This window comes from Cuculus canorus, chromosome Z (genome assembly GCF_017976375.1).
Source record: "Cuculus canorus isolate bCucCan1 chromosome Z, bCucCan1.pri, whole genome shotgun sequence".
Classification (NCBI taxonomy): Eukaryota; Metazoa; Chordata; class Aves; order Cuculiformes; family Cuculidae; genus Cuculus; species Cuculus canorus.
The window spans coordinates 56,994,060-57,009,581 of NC_071441.1; the positions used below are offsets into that span (position 1 = coordinate 56,994,060).

Consider the following 15,522-nt stretch of genomic DNA (forward strand, 5'->3'; position numbering starts at 1 on the left):
TAGAGAGCAATAAGGTCTCCCCTCAGCCTCCTCTTTTCCAGGCTAAACAACCCCAGCTCTCTCAGCCGCTCCTCGTAAGCAAGGTCTGTTCTCCAGACCCTTCACCAGCTTCCTTGCTCTTCTCTGGACACACTCTGGAGTCTCAACATCCTTCTTGTGGTGAGGGGCCCAGAACTGAACACAGTATTCGAGGTGCGGTCTCACCAGTGCTGAGTACAGAGGGAGAATAACCTCCCTGGACCTGCTGGTGACCCCATTTCTGATACAAGCCAAGATGCCACGGGCCTTCTTGGCCACCTGGGCACACTGCTGGCTCATGTTCAGTCACTGTCAACCAACAACCCGAGGTCCTTCTCCTCCAGGCAGCTTTCTAGACAGACTTCTCCTAGTCTGTAGCACTGCACAGTGTTGTGGTGCCCCAAGTGCAGGACCCGGCATTTGGCCTTGTTAAACCTCATGCCATTGGTCTCAGCCCAGCGGTCCCGCCTATTTGGATCCCTTTGCAGAGCCTCCCTACCCTCCAGCAGATCCACGCTTCCACCCAGCTTAGTGTCATCTGCAAACTTGCTGAGGGTGCACTCAATGCCTTCATCCAGGTCATTGATAAAAGACATTGAACAGGGCTGGACCCTGTACTGAGCCCTGAGGAACCCCACTTGTAACCGGCCTCCAGCTGGAGTTAACTCCATTTACCACCACTCTCTGGGCCTGGACATCCTACCGTTTTTCAACCCAGGAGAGTATGTTCCTGTCCAGTCCAGGCATCTAATAGTATCAGGAGGAACTGTTGCTCATGGACATGAGTTAAGGGCTTGATCAGAATGAGTAGGTCTGGAGACAAAAGCAATTCCATCCCTCAGGTACATTTATATTCCTTAGGCTGAGGAAACACACGTATTGGGTAAGGGGGAGGAGAAATGGGGAAGGGATTAGATTGTTAAATAAAGCATTTACCTGTAAATTTGATAACTTACAAATATAATTTCAAATTTTGCAGAATTTTTTCTTTTATTGAAAAACTAGCATTTATTTAACAGGCAGAAGTTTGTCTATACTATATTTCTACAATTAAATGTCTCACTGACTTAGAAGAAAGGCTAGCCACAGCAGATTGCTGTGCCAATATACAGTTTGGGAAACCAGAGAATGGATTGAGAGCAGCCATGAAGAGAAAGACTTGGGGTCACTGGTGGATGAAAAGCTCAACATGAGCCAGCAATGAGTATGCATAGTCAAGAAAGCCAAACATTATCCTGGGTTATGCCCAAAGAATTGTGGCCAACAGGGAGAGGGAGGAGATTCTGCCCCTCTACTCTGCTCTCCTGAGACACTACCTGGACCCCTCAGTCCAGACCTGAAGTCATCTGCACAGGAAGGACATGGATCTGTTGGAGTGTGATTCCAGAGATGATTTGAGGGTTGGAGCATCTCCCATAAGAGGACAGGCTGAGAGATTTGAGGTTGTTCAGCCTGGTGAAAAGAAGGCTGTGGGGAGGCCTTAGACCAGCTTCCAGTACTGAACGGGGCTGCAGGATGGCTGGGGAGGGACTCTTGACGAGGGAGTGCAGGGACAGGATGAGAGGGAACAGTTTGAAACTGAGAGTGAGGAGATTGAGATGAGATCTTAGGGGTAAATGTTTTCCTGCGAGGTGGGTGAGACCCTAGTCCAGGCTGCCCAGAGAAGTGGTGGCTGTCCCATCCCTGAAGGTGTTCAAGGCCAAGCTGGATGGGGCTTGGAGCAACCTGATCCACTAATAGGTGTCCCTGCCCATGGCAGGGGGTGGAACTGGATAGGCTTTAAGATCCCTTTCCACTCAAACCATTTTACGTTTTTGTGGCTGCTCTTGGCACACCTAGCTTGGGCAGACTGTTTCCCAGTGGATACTTAACATAAAACTCAATAACTTGGATTTAGCAATCTTACAGAGTGCCTCTTCTCTCTGTGCTTAATTATGGACTGACAAAAAGCCTTTGGTTTTTCATAAATTGTAAAAGATTTCTGGAACATCTTCCTATATCAGAAAAACATCTGACTCAGCTAACAGAGGCAGGAGGCAGTAGCTGTGGGGGAAGTTTGCTAAGGCCCTAAACACTGTGAAAGTCGTTGTTTACCTGCAGCAGGTCAGTTTCAGCAAGGCTTCTGGAGGGCAAGTAAAGACATTCAGAGGTGTAATGATGACAACTGCAGCTCAGGTAACAGGAAGGTGACCCTGCTGCAGCACCATACTTTCAGTTTAGTGGTCAAAGCACTTGTCCAAGGCAGAAGAGAGACCTCAGTTTTACTTTTTGTTTAGTCGGGTGGACCCAAATCCATGCCGCATTTTTCCAAAAAGGATGATGCAGTAGATATAAAGGTATTTGGATGAGGGGAAGAGGCAGATGGGACTACCAATGGTGTAGGCCCATCATAGAAGGTCACCAAATCTCTCAGGCATGATTTGCCCTTAGTGAAGCTGTGTCGGCTGTTGTCAGTCATCTCATTTCCCATGCACCTCAGCAGAGTTTCCAGGAGAATTAGGGAGAAGTAGAAAATGTTGAATATTAAGACTGAAGTGGTAAAGTAAGTAATAAACCAAGAGGCTGAGTTTCATTATTATTTTAATACATATGTGTCCAAAATAGTTTATTTTTTCTTACTTAGCTTTGCCTTCCCTGAATCTTCAAGAGCACCACTGGTTACAGATGACGGTGAATATAGTTATGTGTCTAGTTGCATACCTTAGCCAAACATTCACTACTCTCAAACACAAGAGCAAAATGATGTAGGTGCACTAAGAGCTAAACAAGAACGAGACCTTCTTTACATGATTCACCTGAAAAACTATGACATTTAGCAAATGTATAAGAGCTCATTTAGGCATGGCAATGATTAGATTGTTTAGACTTCAGCTGTGTGCAAATGACAAGCCCCAACAGGTAAACCTCCCTGTGTCAGCCCTCGTAACAGTTCGTACAAGCTGACTACTCACTCTTCCACCGTTTTATTTTCATTTCTCCTATATTCAAGACTAATGACAATTTTCCAACATCAGTAAGACAGCTCTGCTAAAAGATTAATGAACCTTGCAATAAAAAGGACTCTAAAGATGATTCTTAATTTCTTAACCGGACTTTAGAGTATTTTTACGCCGTTCTTCTCCCTTTCTTTCCTCCCATCTTCAGCCAGCAACTTCTTTCAATTTGTGTGGGAACATTGACTCTCAATGTTGTTAAAAGCCAACAAAAATTCATTTATTTTAAAGGAAATCTGTATTACCACCAGCTTTAAGCAGATGGAAGCATTATTTTTCAGTATTTCTTATTATTTTTGAGTAATTCAGTTTTGGTCTCCAGACTCCTGGTTCACAGGTTCTTGTGTAGATAGTGTTAGTGAAGATGTGCAGCAATTCTGTTTCCTCTCTTCTGTACCAGATTACCCACCTGAAGTCCGCTAAATAGTCCTCAGCTCATCCTTTTTTTAAAAAAAAAGGTATTTTGCATTTACTAACTGTCTAAAATATGCTACGATAATAGTATCTATTTATATCCTGACTTACAACAACTTCTTAGACAAACTAGAATCTGTGAGTTTTTTCCAGAGAGATTACAAGTTTGGTTGATAAATTAGGTGCATTTTCACTGTCTTTATCTGAATTTGGGAGCAGAGACGAGTACTTTGCGAGGTGTTATTTGTAGAGTTCTTTTCCTGAAGAAGCATCATTTCGTATCCTGGTAAATATGATGATAAATTTATGAACTTGTAAGGCTCTTTATATATTACAGTTTGATGATTGTAATGATTTAACATACACTTAACAAATTAAAAAAGGATTTATCTGACAGATTTTAAAGAGCGTGCATCTGGGAATAACCACTGAGCACGAAATGTTTGTCATGGGGTTGGCACTCAGGCTGGTATATTTCACCAGCAAAGGCACAGTCCTTCATACTGATTTTGGCACGTGGTACAGGAGGTGATAAAATGACCACTTGTATAGATTGGCCTTCACGTGGTCAATAAACTGGACCCCTGTTAAAAAAAAATCTAAGAATCACGAAATGGTTTGTGTTGGAAGGGACCTCAAAGCCCATCCAGTTCCAACACCCTGCCTCAGGCAGGTACATCTCCCACTGGATCAGGGGCTCCAAGCCCCATCCAGCCAGGCCTTGAACACCTCCAGGGATGGGGCAGCCACCACTTCTCTGGGCAACTTGGGCCAACGCCTTGCCACTTGCATGGGAAAACATTTCTCCCCACGATCTTATCTCAATCTCCCCTCTTTCAGCTGAAAACTGTTCCCCATTGTCCTGTCCCTGCAATCCCTGATTGCCCTTCCCCAGCTTTGCTGGAGACCCTTTTAGTAGTAGAAGTAGCTCTGAGGTGTCCTTGGAGCCTCCTCTTCTCCAGGCTGAACAATCCCAGCCCTCTCAGCCTGGCCTCATAGCACATGTGCTCCAGCCCTTGGATCATCTTTGTGGCCTCCTCTGGACTTACTCTAAAAGATCCATGTCCTTCTTGTGCTGACAACTCCACAACTGAATGTAGGGCTCCAGGTGAGGTTTCACCAGAGCCAAGCAGATGTGGAGAATACAATTTCTTGCCTTGCTGGCCACACTGCTTTGGATGCAGCCCACGACACAGTTGATTTCTAGGCTGTGAGCACATGTTGTGGCACATCTTGAGCTTCTCATCCCCAGCACCTCAAGCCCTTTTTCTCAGGGCTTCTCTCGATCCTTGATTTCAGTACACGATGGGGGATGACGTGATTGAGAGCTGCCCTGCAGAGGACTTGGGGGTGCTGGTCAATGAGAAGCTTGACATGAGCTGGCAATGTGCACTCGCAGCCCAGAAGGCCAACTGTGTTCTAAGCTGCATCAAAAGAAGCGTGGCCAGCAGGTCAAGGGAAGTGATTCTGCCCTCTATTCTTCTCTTGTGAGACTTCATATGGAGTATTGTGTCCAGTTCTGGAATCTTCAGCATAAGAAGGATAAGGAACTGTTGGAACGGGTCCAGAGGAGGGCTACAAAGATGAAGGCTGGAGCACCTTCCCTATGAGGACAGGCTGAGAAAGTTGGGCTTGTTCAGCCTGGAGAAGAGAAGGCTCAGAGGAGATCTTATAGTGACCTTCCAGTACCTGAAGGGGGCCTGCAGGAAGGTTGGAGAGCTATTCATAAAGGCTTGTGGGGATAGAACAAGGGGGAATGGGTACAAACTGGAGATGGGCAGATTTAGACTAGACATTAGGAAGAATTTCTTCACCATGAGAGTGGTGAGTCACTGGAACAGGTTGCCAAGGGAAGTTGTGGATGCCTATCCCTGGAGGTGTTCAAGGCCAGGTTGGATGGGGCCTTCGGCAGCCTGATTTAGTCGGATGGCCCTACCTATGGCATGGGGGGGGGGGAACGAGATGACCTTTAATGTCCCTTTCAACTCTAACTATTCTATGATTCCATGTTCCCGGAGTGCTCTACCTCACACTGCATCTCTCCTGTCTGGGCAACATCTGGCACGTGTAGAAAAGTGACATTCTCCAACTGTATGTGGAGGTGGTAGGAATGAAAAACTTCTTAAAAGCCTGGGAAAAATATGATGGATTGAGGATGAAGATGTTCTTTCACGCTTGTGAAGTGTGTCGGCATGTGAAATGTGGGCATAGAGAGAGCAGGGCTGACTGGCTGAATTTGTTTGTTCTTTTAATGAAGCTGAGAAGTGGGAAATACCCTACCTACCAGGAGCGTTTTAAAAAGCAGACAGTTTAATCACTTAATAGAGCTCACTTTATTGCAATCATGATTTCACAGGAAAGTTTTGCTATTCCAAAAGAGAACAAGTACTCTCTAATAAATTAGATGAAGCACATAATTTTATGTTAAATACGACTGAGATATACTTAAAGATTTTTTAAGGATATGGAGTTTGCAAACTTCAGTATATATAAAACTGAGTACGTATAAAACTAAACCCTGTGAAGAGCATAACTGGGAAATAACAGGAATACGTTCAACACATGATCCTTACTTAAGCTGAGAGAATATTAGAGAGAACAAAACTATGTCATCGTATAATTAAAGACTGATGATGCACACAGACAATATTTAAGTTGGGCCTACATGTGGAATATTAAATTCGACATTTGCTAACTTTTGAATGCTTCTCTTGGCACTCAATAACATTCATTTAGTGCATGTTATTGACTTTTCTTTAGAGTGTCTTGGAGAGATGTATTTGAGATTACTTTAAACACCTAAGTATAACTTAAAAATGAGTGATGTGCTTTTTTTTCTGTCTAAATGACATTATAGAAAATAATACCTTGGATATATAAGCAGAATCACTTTATAAGACTAAAACAATGCTTTTCCTGCTTTCATTTCAGTCACTGATGTATTATATTAGAACCAGAATTCTTTTCCTGTGATTCTCTGAGTCCCAATTGTTTCAAATTCTCAGTTATCTATCAAACTCATAACTAAAGAAAATGTTAATATTGCCAATTTAAATTTATATTTTGCATTCTTTAGAAAGTTTGAACATAATATTTCTTTCAGCACATCCTGCAACAGGGAACAGAGACATTTATTAGTCCATCTCGTATGTGACAAAGGATTTTTGGTGTTGCTTTCTTACTACAGAATAATCAAAAGTGCACTAACAGAAACAAACCCAACATACACTGACCCTCTATTCTCTTAGAGCAGGCTGTTCTGCATGCATGTATAAAAATAATAAGCAGTCATTAATAAACACTGAACATTTGTAATGAAGGCCTGGTTCCAAGACCAACACAGTCTGAACATCTTCAGCGGATTAATTGCTATGAGATCATATATCTCAGCTGCAGAAAGGCTAAACGGAAGTTTTAATGTGCTGCAAGCCATCTGCATCAATATAACTTATTCTCTCTAGTCAAGCAACATCAATTTCAGAAGCAGCTATTATCCACACCCTTTCTTTTAAGGTTCTTTTTTTAATATTATAAATTGCTATTACTGAAGAATTGGAATTAGAAATGGTGCTAATTAGTACCTTCCTTTTGAAGGCTAAGACTTTAAATTACTCCTACTACTGAACCTGCTAAGGGAAAAAAAAAAGTCAGGTATCCTCATTCTAAAGCAGCACTTCCTTCTCTTCCCATGGAAAGGGAAGGGACAAACTACCCTTGGAGGTGTCTTTCTTCCCAGACCCTCATCTGAAATCAGTTTGGCACTGGATCTCTACAAAGATGCAAGGCAGAAAGAGTAGCTGTTTCCACATAAACACGGAAGAAGGGGTCTCCAAAATATGCAAGACCTTTATCCCCCAACCCCACGCAGCACAATTTATCTGCCTCACGAGCCTCAATACCTTTAAAGAACAGCACAGGATTTCCTCTTTTTCTTAATTAATTAAAGGACCATCTGATAGAATATGTAGCACACAATCCTAAATTAGGTTAGAGGATTAGTTTAGGGGATTTATCATGTGTAGTTTGCATGTATTCATAGAATGAAGAACAAAATTCCTATATTAAATGGGGTGTAATTTTTAAGGAGATCCATACTTAGTGTCAGAATCTGATGCCCAGTACAGACTTAAACTGCCTCGTCTAATCCTTTGTAAATTCCCCTGCCAACATAACTCGATTTATGCCACTGCTTCCACCGGCATCTTTAGTTGAGGGAATCCCAGGAGCGTTACCAGATCATTTTACACACTGCCAGTGTAATGGTTTTATCAAACCCCTGCATGCCAACACAAGTCAGAGTGGAGCCAAGGACACCAACAGTTATGCTGAGACTGGATCTGGCCCTTTGTGGCATCACTGGCCCATTTCTATCAAACTGACAAAGATATGGGAAATGCTAACACATGGATTCTGCAAATACCAATACAGAATCATGGGACGGTTTGGCTAGGGAGGGACCTCAAAGTCCATCCAGTTCCAACTCCCCTCCCTCTAAATTAGGGGTTGGAAGTTCCATTCAACCTGGCCTTGAACATCCCCATTTTGAATTTTACAAGACACAATTCATTTACACAACATAATTGTAATTTTCATAAGATGGGAATAAATAAGACATAAATGGATAGAAGGAATCTGCTTTCTGTGTATTTTTGTTTAATGACAGATACTTATAATATCAGTTTTATTAAACGAAATCAAAATATGTAGGGATAAGCCTTTATCATGGAAATACTGCCAAATGTTTCAACTTTGTCTAAATTTAGGGTCACTACCTCTGGAAACCATAGAGAACCTCTGGGAACTACGTCATAAGGTAGGTAATAAAAATTTTGAGGACAGGAAATACAACGTGCAAATGATGTAGCACCTTTCTGAGGCAGTCACAAGCATCTAGATCTGTCAGACAACTAGAAGGCATTCATATTGGACACATTTTCCCCCCAAAATGCACTGAATCAATTCATCTGACTTGCAGGTTCAGGTAAAGTATTAACTACTTGGGAGATAGTAACACGTAAGGGTTGTGCAGGATTGTGAAATAATTTGTATTTCATTGGTTGTCAGAGAAAAGTTAGGCCAATACCAAGGGTTAACAGTCAAAATTCAAGTAACGCAGCTCGTTCGGAAGCTGTAAAAAAGTTTTAACTAAAAAGCTGATATGCCCCTACCATAGTTTCCAGAGTTGCTAATAAAGCCTTCATCTGTTCTCCAGAGGAAAAAAACACGTTCGCAGATATTTCTTGAAGAAACTGTGGTAGCTTTTGAAAAGTTTCTAGCTCTCTAAAATAGGTATCTACTAACCAATCTGCAGAAAATGCATTTTTCATCTCACAGTTACCATGAGCCATTATGGGAAGTACATTTGAACAAGTTCCCTCTCTGAGAGTTAAAGTAAGGGGTGAAGACAGATTATAAACGGAACAAAAATTCAGCAGCATCTTATTAAATAAAATCATCCACAGTTCCCTCTGCTGACTGCAAGAATCCTGTTCTATGTGTTCATAGAAGGTTTCAATGCTCTCTTCTGGATGAACAATATGTAAAAGTTCTTCCTTTACCAGTACAGATTCAACATAATCCAGTGGCAATTTTCCTTTGCAGTCCCTCTGCTGTAGAAGGGTTGGTCCTGCAGGGAAAATTTAAACATTAATAATAGCAACACATGCAATGTGACAGTTGAACAAGGTTTTAGTCTGAATTTTTTGCCAGAAGCTAGCAGTCTGTTTAAATTCCTTTTTGTACTCAGTTATGTTGATGTAACCAACGAGTTATGCATTTGCAATACAATCTAGAACATTCAGAGAGAGCCTTCATAACAGCTCCTTCATGATATTGTCTTAATTATCTTCCCAGTTTTGCTAGGTTGAAAGCCAAGAATTATTATATAGGAATGGAAAAGAAATTCAAATGTCGCTTATCCTAAAACTTCAAGTAACTATTCAGGGAGTATGTAAAAATGAAATGTTACTACTGTTGTAAAATTCTGTCGAGTATTGTACAGATCAGAATAATTACCAACACTGCCTCCAAACTAAAGGCACATTACTAAGATGGCTTTTTTTTTACTTTTCTGGGTGGTGTTGCCAACTTTCTCCAATGCTATACACCAAGGTAAACTATTGAGAGATAGGAATATGAGTATCCTCCAACAAGGGAGTTTCCAAGTAAAGCAAGCAAATGGGATATGTTTTAGCAGTTCAAATTATAATATGTTCTTTTGGTATTTCCTGTTTATTAGTACAATGGAGCTATTGATATTTAAACAGTTTAGAGATGTCTTAATAACGCATCAGTGAGAAAAAATGAAGGCAGGAAACGTACTACAAGTAGTGTTTTTCAAAGATGAGCACATCAGGAATGTTGTTACATAAATCTGGGTTACTGTGCTAAAGTAATGATGTCATTTTAACTTGGATACATTTTCAGAAACATACTGTAATCACAAAAGGAAATTCATCACATTATGTATCCATACTAGAGGTTTTAACTTTGCTGTGTTTGAAGCTGTGTTGTTTTACTCCATTACTGTTGATGCAATATAATAAAGATGTAATATAAATAACTTTTGTAAGGTGAAGTGGCTTTTTTTTGAGAAAGAAAGTGAGAAATGGTTTTTTTCAGCACTGTGTTCTAAATTATCGAGATGGGTAAATCCATGCTGCATGGGTAACATAGCCTTGTCAGCTCTTTGACAGACCGAAACCCAACATGTGACAAAGGCAAAGATAAGGGCACATGCAGCCTTACGGTTGTTGCCAAAGAACCTTGATGAATACAAGTGCAAGTAGAGCTCTTCCCCTAGGACAACAGGACCATCCACTACCTATTCCTCACAGCAGCCGAGGAAAAATGCACATCTGTCAGCGCAATGCCATTTCCAATCGAGGAGCTGGGCTGATGACAATATTGGCTATTGCATCACTTAGAGCGATTGAACCCAGGCCAGGTATTGGCTTGGCATGTCAGATACGTGGTTTAAGGGGATACATAAAACATCTGGGAGCCACAGGACTGAGGCTCAGCAAACACAGAGGTAGAATTGCAGAGGACTGTATCGATCACAAGCTGGTGCTTGCGCAACAGACACAGAAATCGCCTTTAGGGGGCAGGAGAAGACTGTAAATACAGACAGTCTTATGCCAAGAATGAAATAAAATGTTGCTTCTCTCCCTTAATTAAGTAACAGGCCATCTAAATACAGTGCATTCCTCTGCCTCACGGCTATATGCAATGATTTTTATTGAGAAAATATGGACTCAGCATATAATGCACAGAGATTAAACTGACACAGAAGGTCAATGGTACGGATATTGCAAACACTCATTTCAGCAAATGAATTAAAAGAAGGAAGAGTTGATATCCAATCATTCTTTGCAGTTGTTTTTTAGAGAAACATGCCAAGTTAATTACATTGACACTTTATATTTCAAGACAAGATACAAGTTCCCTGTCACTGAAAAAAAATGTTGTTCAAAACATTTATCATGTGTCTGCCTAAGGGGCAATGTATTTTTTTTTTTTTTTAGAAACTAAGGCATCCCTCCCACTATTATCCCTAAACAGCAGTTATCACAATTACAATATAGGTTCCTTTCTTAAACTAATTACCAAGCTAATTGTGTTCTTCAAAGATCATCGCATTAATTTTCATAAACACTGAACAAATTTCTGTTGAAATACATAATTGTATAGAGATTTACTGATCTATTTTTGCTGGTAAAAATAGATCAAAACAAAATAAAATTCTCAGCTTTTGCTTGGTGACTAGGTAATCTTTATCTTGATTAATGAGTTTGGAGAATATAGTTACAATGCATATGGTGTAAAATGCAGAATAAAAACATTACCATATTGGAAAAAAATGTGAAAATCCTGGTTAATTTCATATTCAGCTGATCAAGATAAGTGTGAAAACAGTATTATTTTTATTGTGACCAAAACAGCTTGGCTTAAAAATATTTTAAAATAAATATTTCATAATAACATTGTATCTTAAGCAACAATTAAGAAAAACATCACAAACTTCACATGGACTCAGAGCACTGGATAATCTCCCTAAGCCAGTTTAGCATAAATGCACTCACCCCCGTGCTGAAGTAGCAGCTTGCCAATTTCTACATGTCCATTTGACAGTGCATCATGCAAAGGAGTCACCCCGTCCACTTGACTGAGCAGGTCTACCTCTGGACAGCGCTGCAAAATTTCATGGACACACACTGTGCTGCCATGGTTACAGGCTTCATGCAAAGGCGTCCAGCCAGCATAGTCTGAATTATAAATCAAGGGAAGTTTTAAAACAGCAGAAGTAGTACTAAAATGTTAATAATGTAATTCATTAGACAAGAAAACATTCTACTTTTTAGCATTGATCATGACTACAGTGGCAGCTTGTGTTTTCAAAACAAGAAATTCTATTGAAAAACATCTGAAAAAAAATAAATAGCATTTTTAAAAATTGATAGAAAACACTACGTTAAAACACACTTTAGTTATAAATTAACCTTTCCTTAATGTTTGGTACGAAGTCCTCATTTTGTACTGTTCAAAATAATGAAGACAGTTTTAATGGTATAAACCCAAACTTTATTAATGAACAGGTATTAATACTGTTCTTTATCCTCCTTAAGTTCTGTAGAGAAAATGAATAACTTACCTTTAACATTAATGTCTGTTCCAGGGTAAGAGAGAAGCTGAATCAATCTCTCCACTTTGTTACTTATGCAAGCTTTATGCAGGGCTGTCTCTCCTACCATAAAAAATTAATAGATTACACTAGACTAGGCAAGATAGCAACTAAAGAAAATAATCAAAGTGCCTGGAACTAGGAGACCTGGCTATAAGCCAGAAAATTCAATAATGAGTAAGATTTTCCTTTATCCTGTTTAACCATCTTTTAAGAAAATTAAAAAAACCCAAACCCTAAGAGCTTCTGTTCCACCCGAGATCCAGCAATGAAATTGTATTGCAAACAGTTTAACACAGGAATTATCTCCCCACAGTTCAAGGTTTAAAGCTTCAATCGCACCATAAAAGCACCAAGTGATCACAGAACACCAAAAAATACTGGGTCTTGAAGCAATAAAACTTTAGAGTGCAGTCGCCCTCCCTTAAATTTATTCATGAACCTACGTTAAAATGTATGGTTCTTTTTACACAGCATTTATAGCTTAATTCAAATGAATGTTTCTGGCTAAGCACGAGTGCCTCTACACACTCAAGTATAATTCAGAACTTCAAATCCATTAACAGATGGTTTGCCGTTCCTCAATAGGCTGTCTGACTTGGCTACAGCAGCAAGGGAGGGGGGATGAGAGGGAAATACACGAAATGGTCCTGGCAGTAATAATAACAATAATAATAATAACAACAACAACAATAGCAACAACAACAAAAAGAATATCCTCTGGAAAAACAGCCCAATCCTTAGTGACATTTAAAGCTGAAGTAAGTGTGAAAAATACAAACAGCAAGCAACAGAACTGCCACTTGTATGTAAAGATACCGTTAGATCCTGCAAGATAAAAACTTCAGACCCATTCTAAACGCTGTGTTGCTTTCACTAAATGTTTAGGTTTGAACAAGAGCCAGAGGAAAATCTTGATGTCAGGTGAAAGATGATGCAACAAACATCTTAGAAATAAAAAAAATATCTCAGGCTGAATCTCTCAGCCCTTGCGATAAGATTTTCATGGTATATTTTGTTATATTAATACCTTCACTATGTAAATCTGTCACCACCATGCTCATTCTTTCAATAGAAGATAGTACTTACAATTTCGGCAGGGGAAGCATAGGAAAAAAAGCAGGCTTTTTTTCTATGCTCCCCCTAGTCCTTCAGCTCACTTTTCTTTGTAGAAGTCAGCATGTAATAATTCACATCAATTTCACTTGCAAAAGCAATAAAGAGAAAAGGAACCAATTTTAAAAATGCATGGTCTGGCTCTGTTACTGAAGCTCTCTTAAATCCCAAAACAGGGTGAGTTTGGTTTTTTTTTGTCCTTCAGTGTTTGTGATATATTTCTGGTTTTAATTTTTTAAGCAATCCTAGCTAGCTTTTTCCAGTTGTTTTCCCTAAGCCTTCTCTTGGGTGCCATGATTAATACAGTTGTCTTTTTAAGTGATATAGGCAAATTTCTGATAATGAAGATGACAAAGTAGTTCCAGCAAGTAATCCTGTTCAGGTAAAGTACAATTTATTAAATTTGGGTAATAAGCAGGAACTGAATGGATCACTGCAGTGCTGTTTTATTCCTTAGGTACTTGGGTTCCAGTATAACTAAGACAAAAGCCAAATGCCTTTCATAGTCTGGGCTGAATGCCTGGAAGAAAACAGTCCATATGCTTAACACAGCTATGTAACATAGCATACTCCTCAGTCTTTGTTCACAAAATGTCTAGGACTGAAAGAGATGAAGACTAAATTATACTTTCAAATCAGAAGACGTTGATCCTACCAAGCACAGGTTGAGGTGGATTAGCAAAGTAAGGCAGGCAAGACTGGAATGAGCTCACGCAAGCTGTACACTGTATTTAATATCTGCGAGGGGGAGGGGAACGGAGAAGGCAGCTTTATTCCACCATATATACAATTCCTCCTTTTAAACAGACAGAAACACAAACCGCAAGAAAATAATTCTTGGGCATAAGCCATTGTTTTAGTTCACAATTGATCTGGATAAGATTTTTAAACCTGAAACTGATGATACTAACCATAAAAAGTTCTTTAAATGAATTAGATGCATAAAATACCTTTAATATTTCTCCTGTAAGGATGTACCTCTTCGGCCAAAAGGCAGCAATTCTCTTTGGTGTACAAAATCTCAACTTCTGCTTTTACTCTACGTCTTTTTGCCAATGGGGGGCACTTATTAACGATTAGGTCACTGAAAATAGAGCAAAGGGGACACGTCTAAAATCACTATTTCATTTTAAGATAATGTATATGTACTTAATGCTTTTAAACGTGTATGTACAGCATACTTAGATCTACCCATTTCAGAGTTAATTCTGAAATATCTTAATTACATAATTTCTATGTCATTTAATTATAACCATATTTAAAACAGTAATACAATTAAATTACCCACAATTAAATTTCTTTAAAGGTTCTATGAATGGTTCAACTTCTCTATGTACCCTTTACATTTGATATCGGGGAAACGTAGCTACATCAGCCAGTGTATAGACTGAGATGGAGGATGGGGAGTAAGGGGGAACCCCGGCCCAGAGGTGTTACAGGTTTACAACAGAGCTTTCTGTCAGTTCCAGTAATTTGTAGACAACAAAACAGGTCACATAAAGTTCAAGAAATGTGTCAGGTCAGAAGCTGTCCCCCAAAGCATAATAAAACTGGTGATGTTATAGGTATTACTTACGGTAGATCAGGCAGCACTTTGACTTGGTTCTGCTTATCGCCATTTAGCATCTGTAATGCCCTTTGAGACTCGGGGCATGGCTGTGGCCCTATTTTTGTTCTGTTTTTCTTTGCGTTGTGTATCTTTCTTGTCTCAGACATCCCTAAGTTTTGCAAAGCAGGAAAATAGGAGCAGACCTGTTGCAAAAGTAACATTTTTGGTTACTTCATATACTGTAAATTAAAACGCAGTTGTTCTCTTTCACTGCACTTCATGCAAAGCACTCATCCACCACCCACAGCTTGCTGTATCTACGATTTTAAAAATACAACCCCTAACTGATCACATACACAGATCGTCTAAAGTTGTTTTCTGCAATCTTTTTCATATTCTTGTAATTCGCTCTTTATACTGGCTTTAGGTGAGTAGGTCGTGTCTGAGCCACAAACTGGGAAATCCTAGACCTTTTTTCTTAGCTGAGAAAGCTTTAATCACTTTATCTGGACCTAAGACAGAAACGAAGGTTAGTCGATTCTCAGGTACTTAACAGAAGTATTCTCCTGAGACCCCACCTGGAGTCCCACATCCAGTTCTGGAATTCCTAACATAAGAACCATATGGAACTGTTAGAACGAGGCCACGATGATGATCTGAGGACTGAAGCACCTCTGCTATGAGGACAGGCTGAGAGGGTTTGGGGTTGTTCAGCCTGAAGAAGAAAAGGCTCTGGAGAGACCTTAGAA

The 15,522-nt window shown here is 39.9% G+C and overlaps 1 protein-coding gene across 2 annotated transcripts in view; it reads right to left on the reverse strand.

Annotated features, from left to right (window-relative positions):
- Positions 1-144: 144 nt before the first annotated feature.
- Positions 145-15,522, reverse strand: part of SLF1 (SMC5-SMC6 complex localization factor 1) — a 50,701-nt gene continuing 35,323 nt past the window's right edge. The window contains exons 14-18 of one of the 2 annotated variants that reach the window (XM_054055206.1): positions 14,801-14,976; positions 14,175-14,308; positions 12,079-12,171; positions 11,510-11,692; positions 145-9,051 (exon numbers count right to left, since the gene is read on the reverse strand). In XM_054055206.1, the coding sequence (XP_053911181.1) occupies positions 8,567-9,051; positions 11,510-11,692; positions 12,079-12,171; positions 14,175-14,308; positions 14,801-14,976 (1,071 nt within the window). In that variant the 3' untranslated portion in view covers positions 145-8,566. The remainder of the gene's footprint in view (positions 9,052-11,509; positions 11,693-12,078; positions 12,172-14,174; positions 14,309-14,800; positions 14,977-15,522) is intronic. The other variant, XM_054055207.1, reaches the window with a different exon arrangement.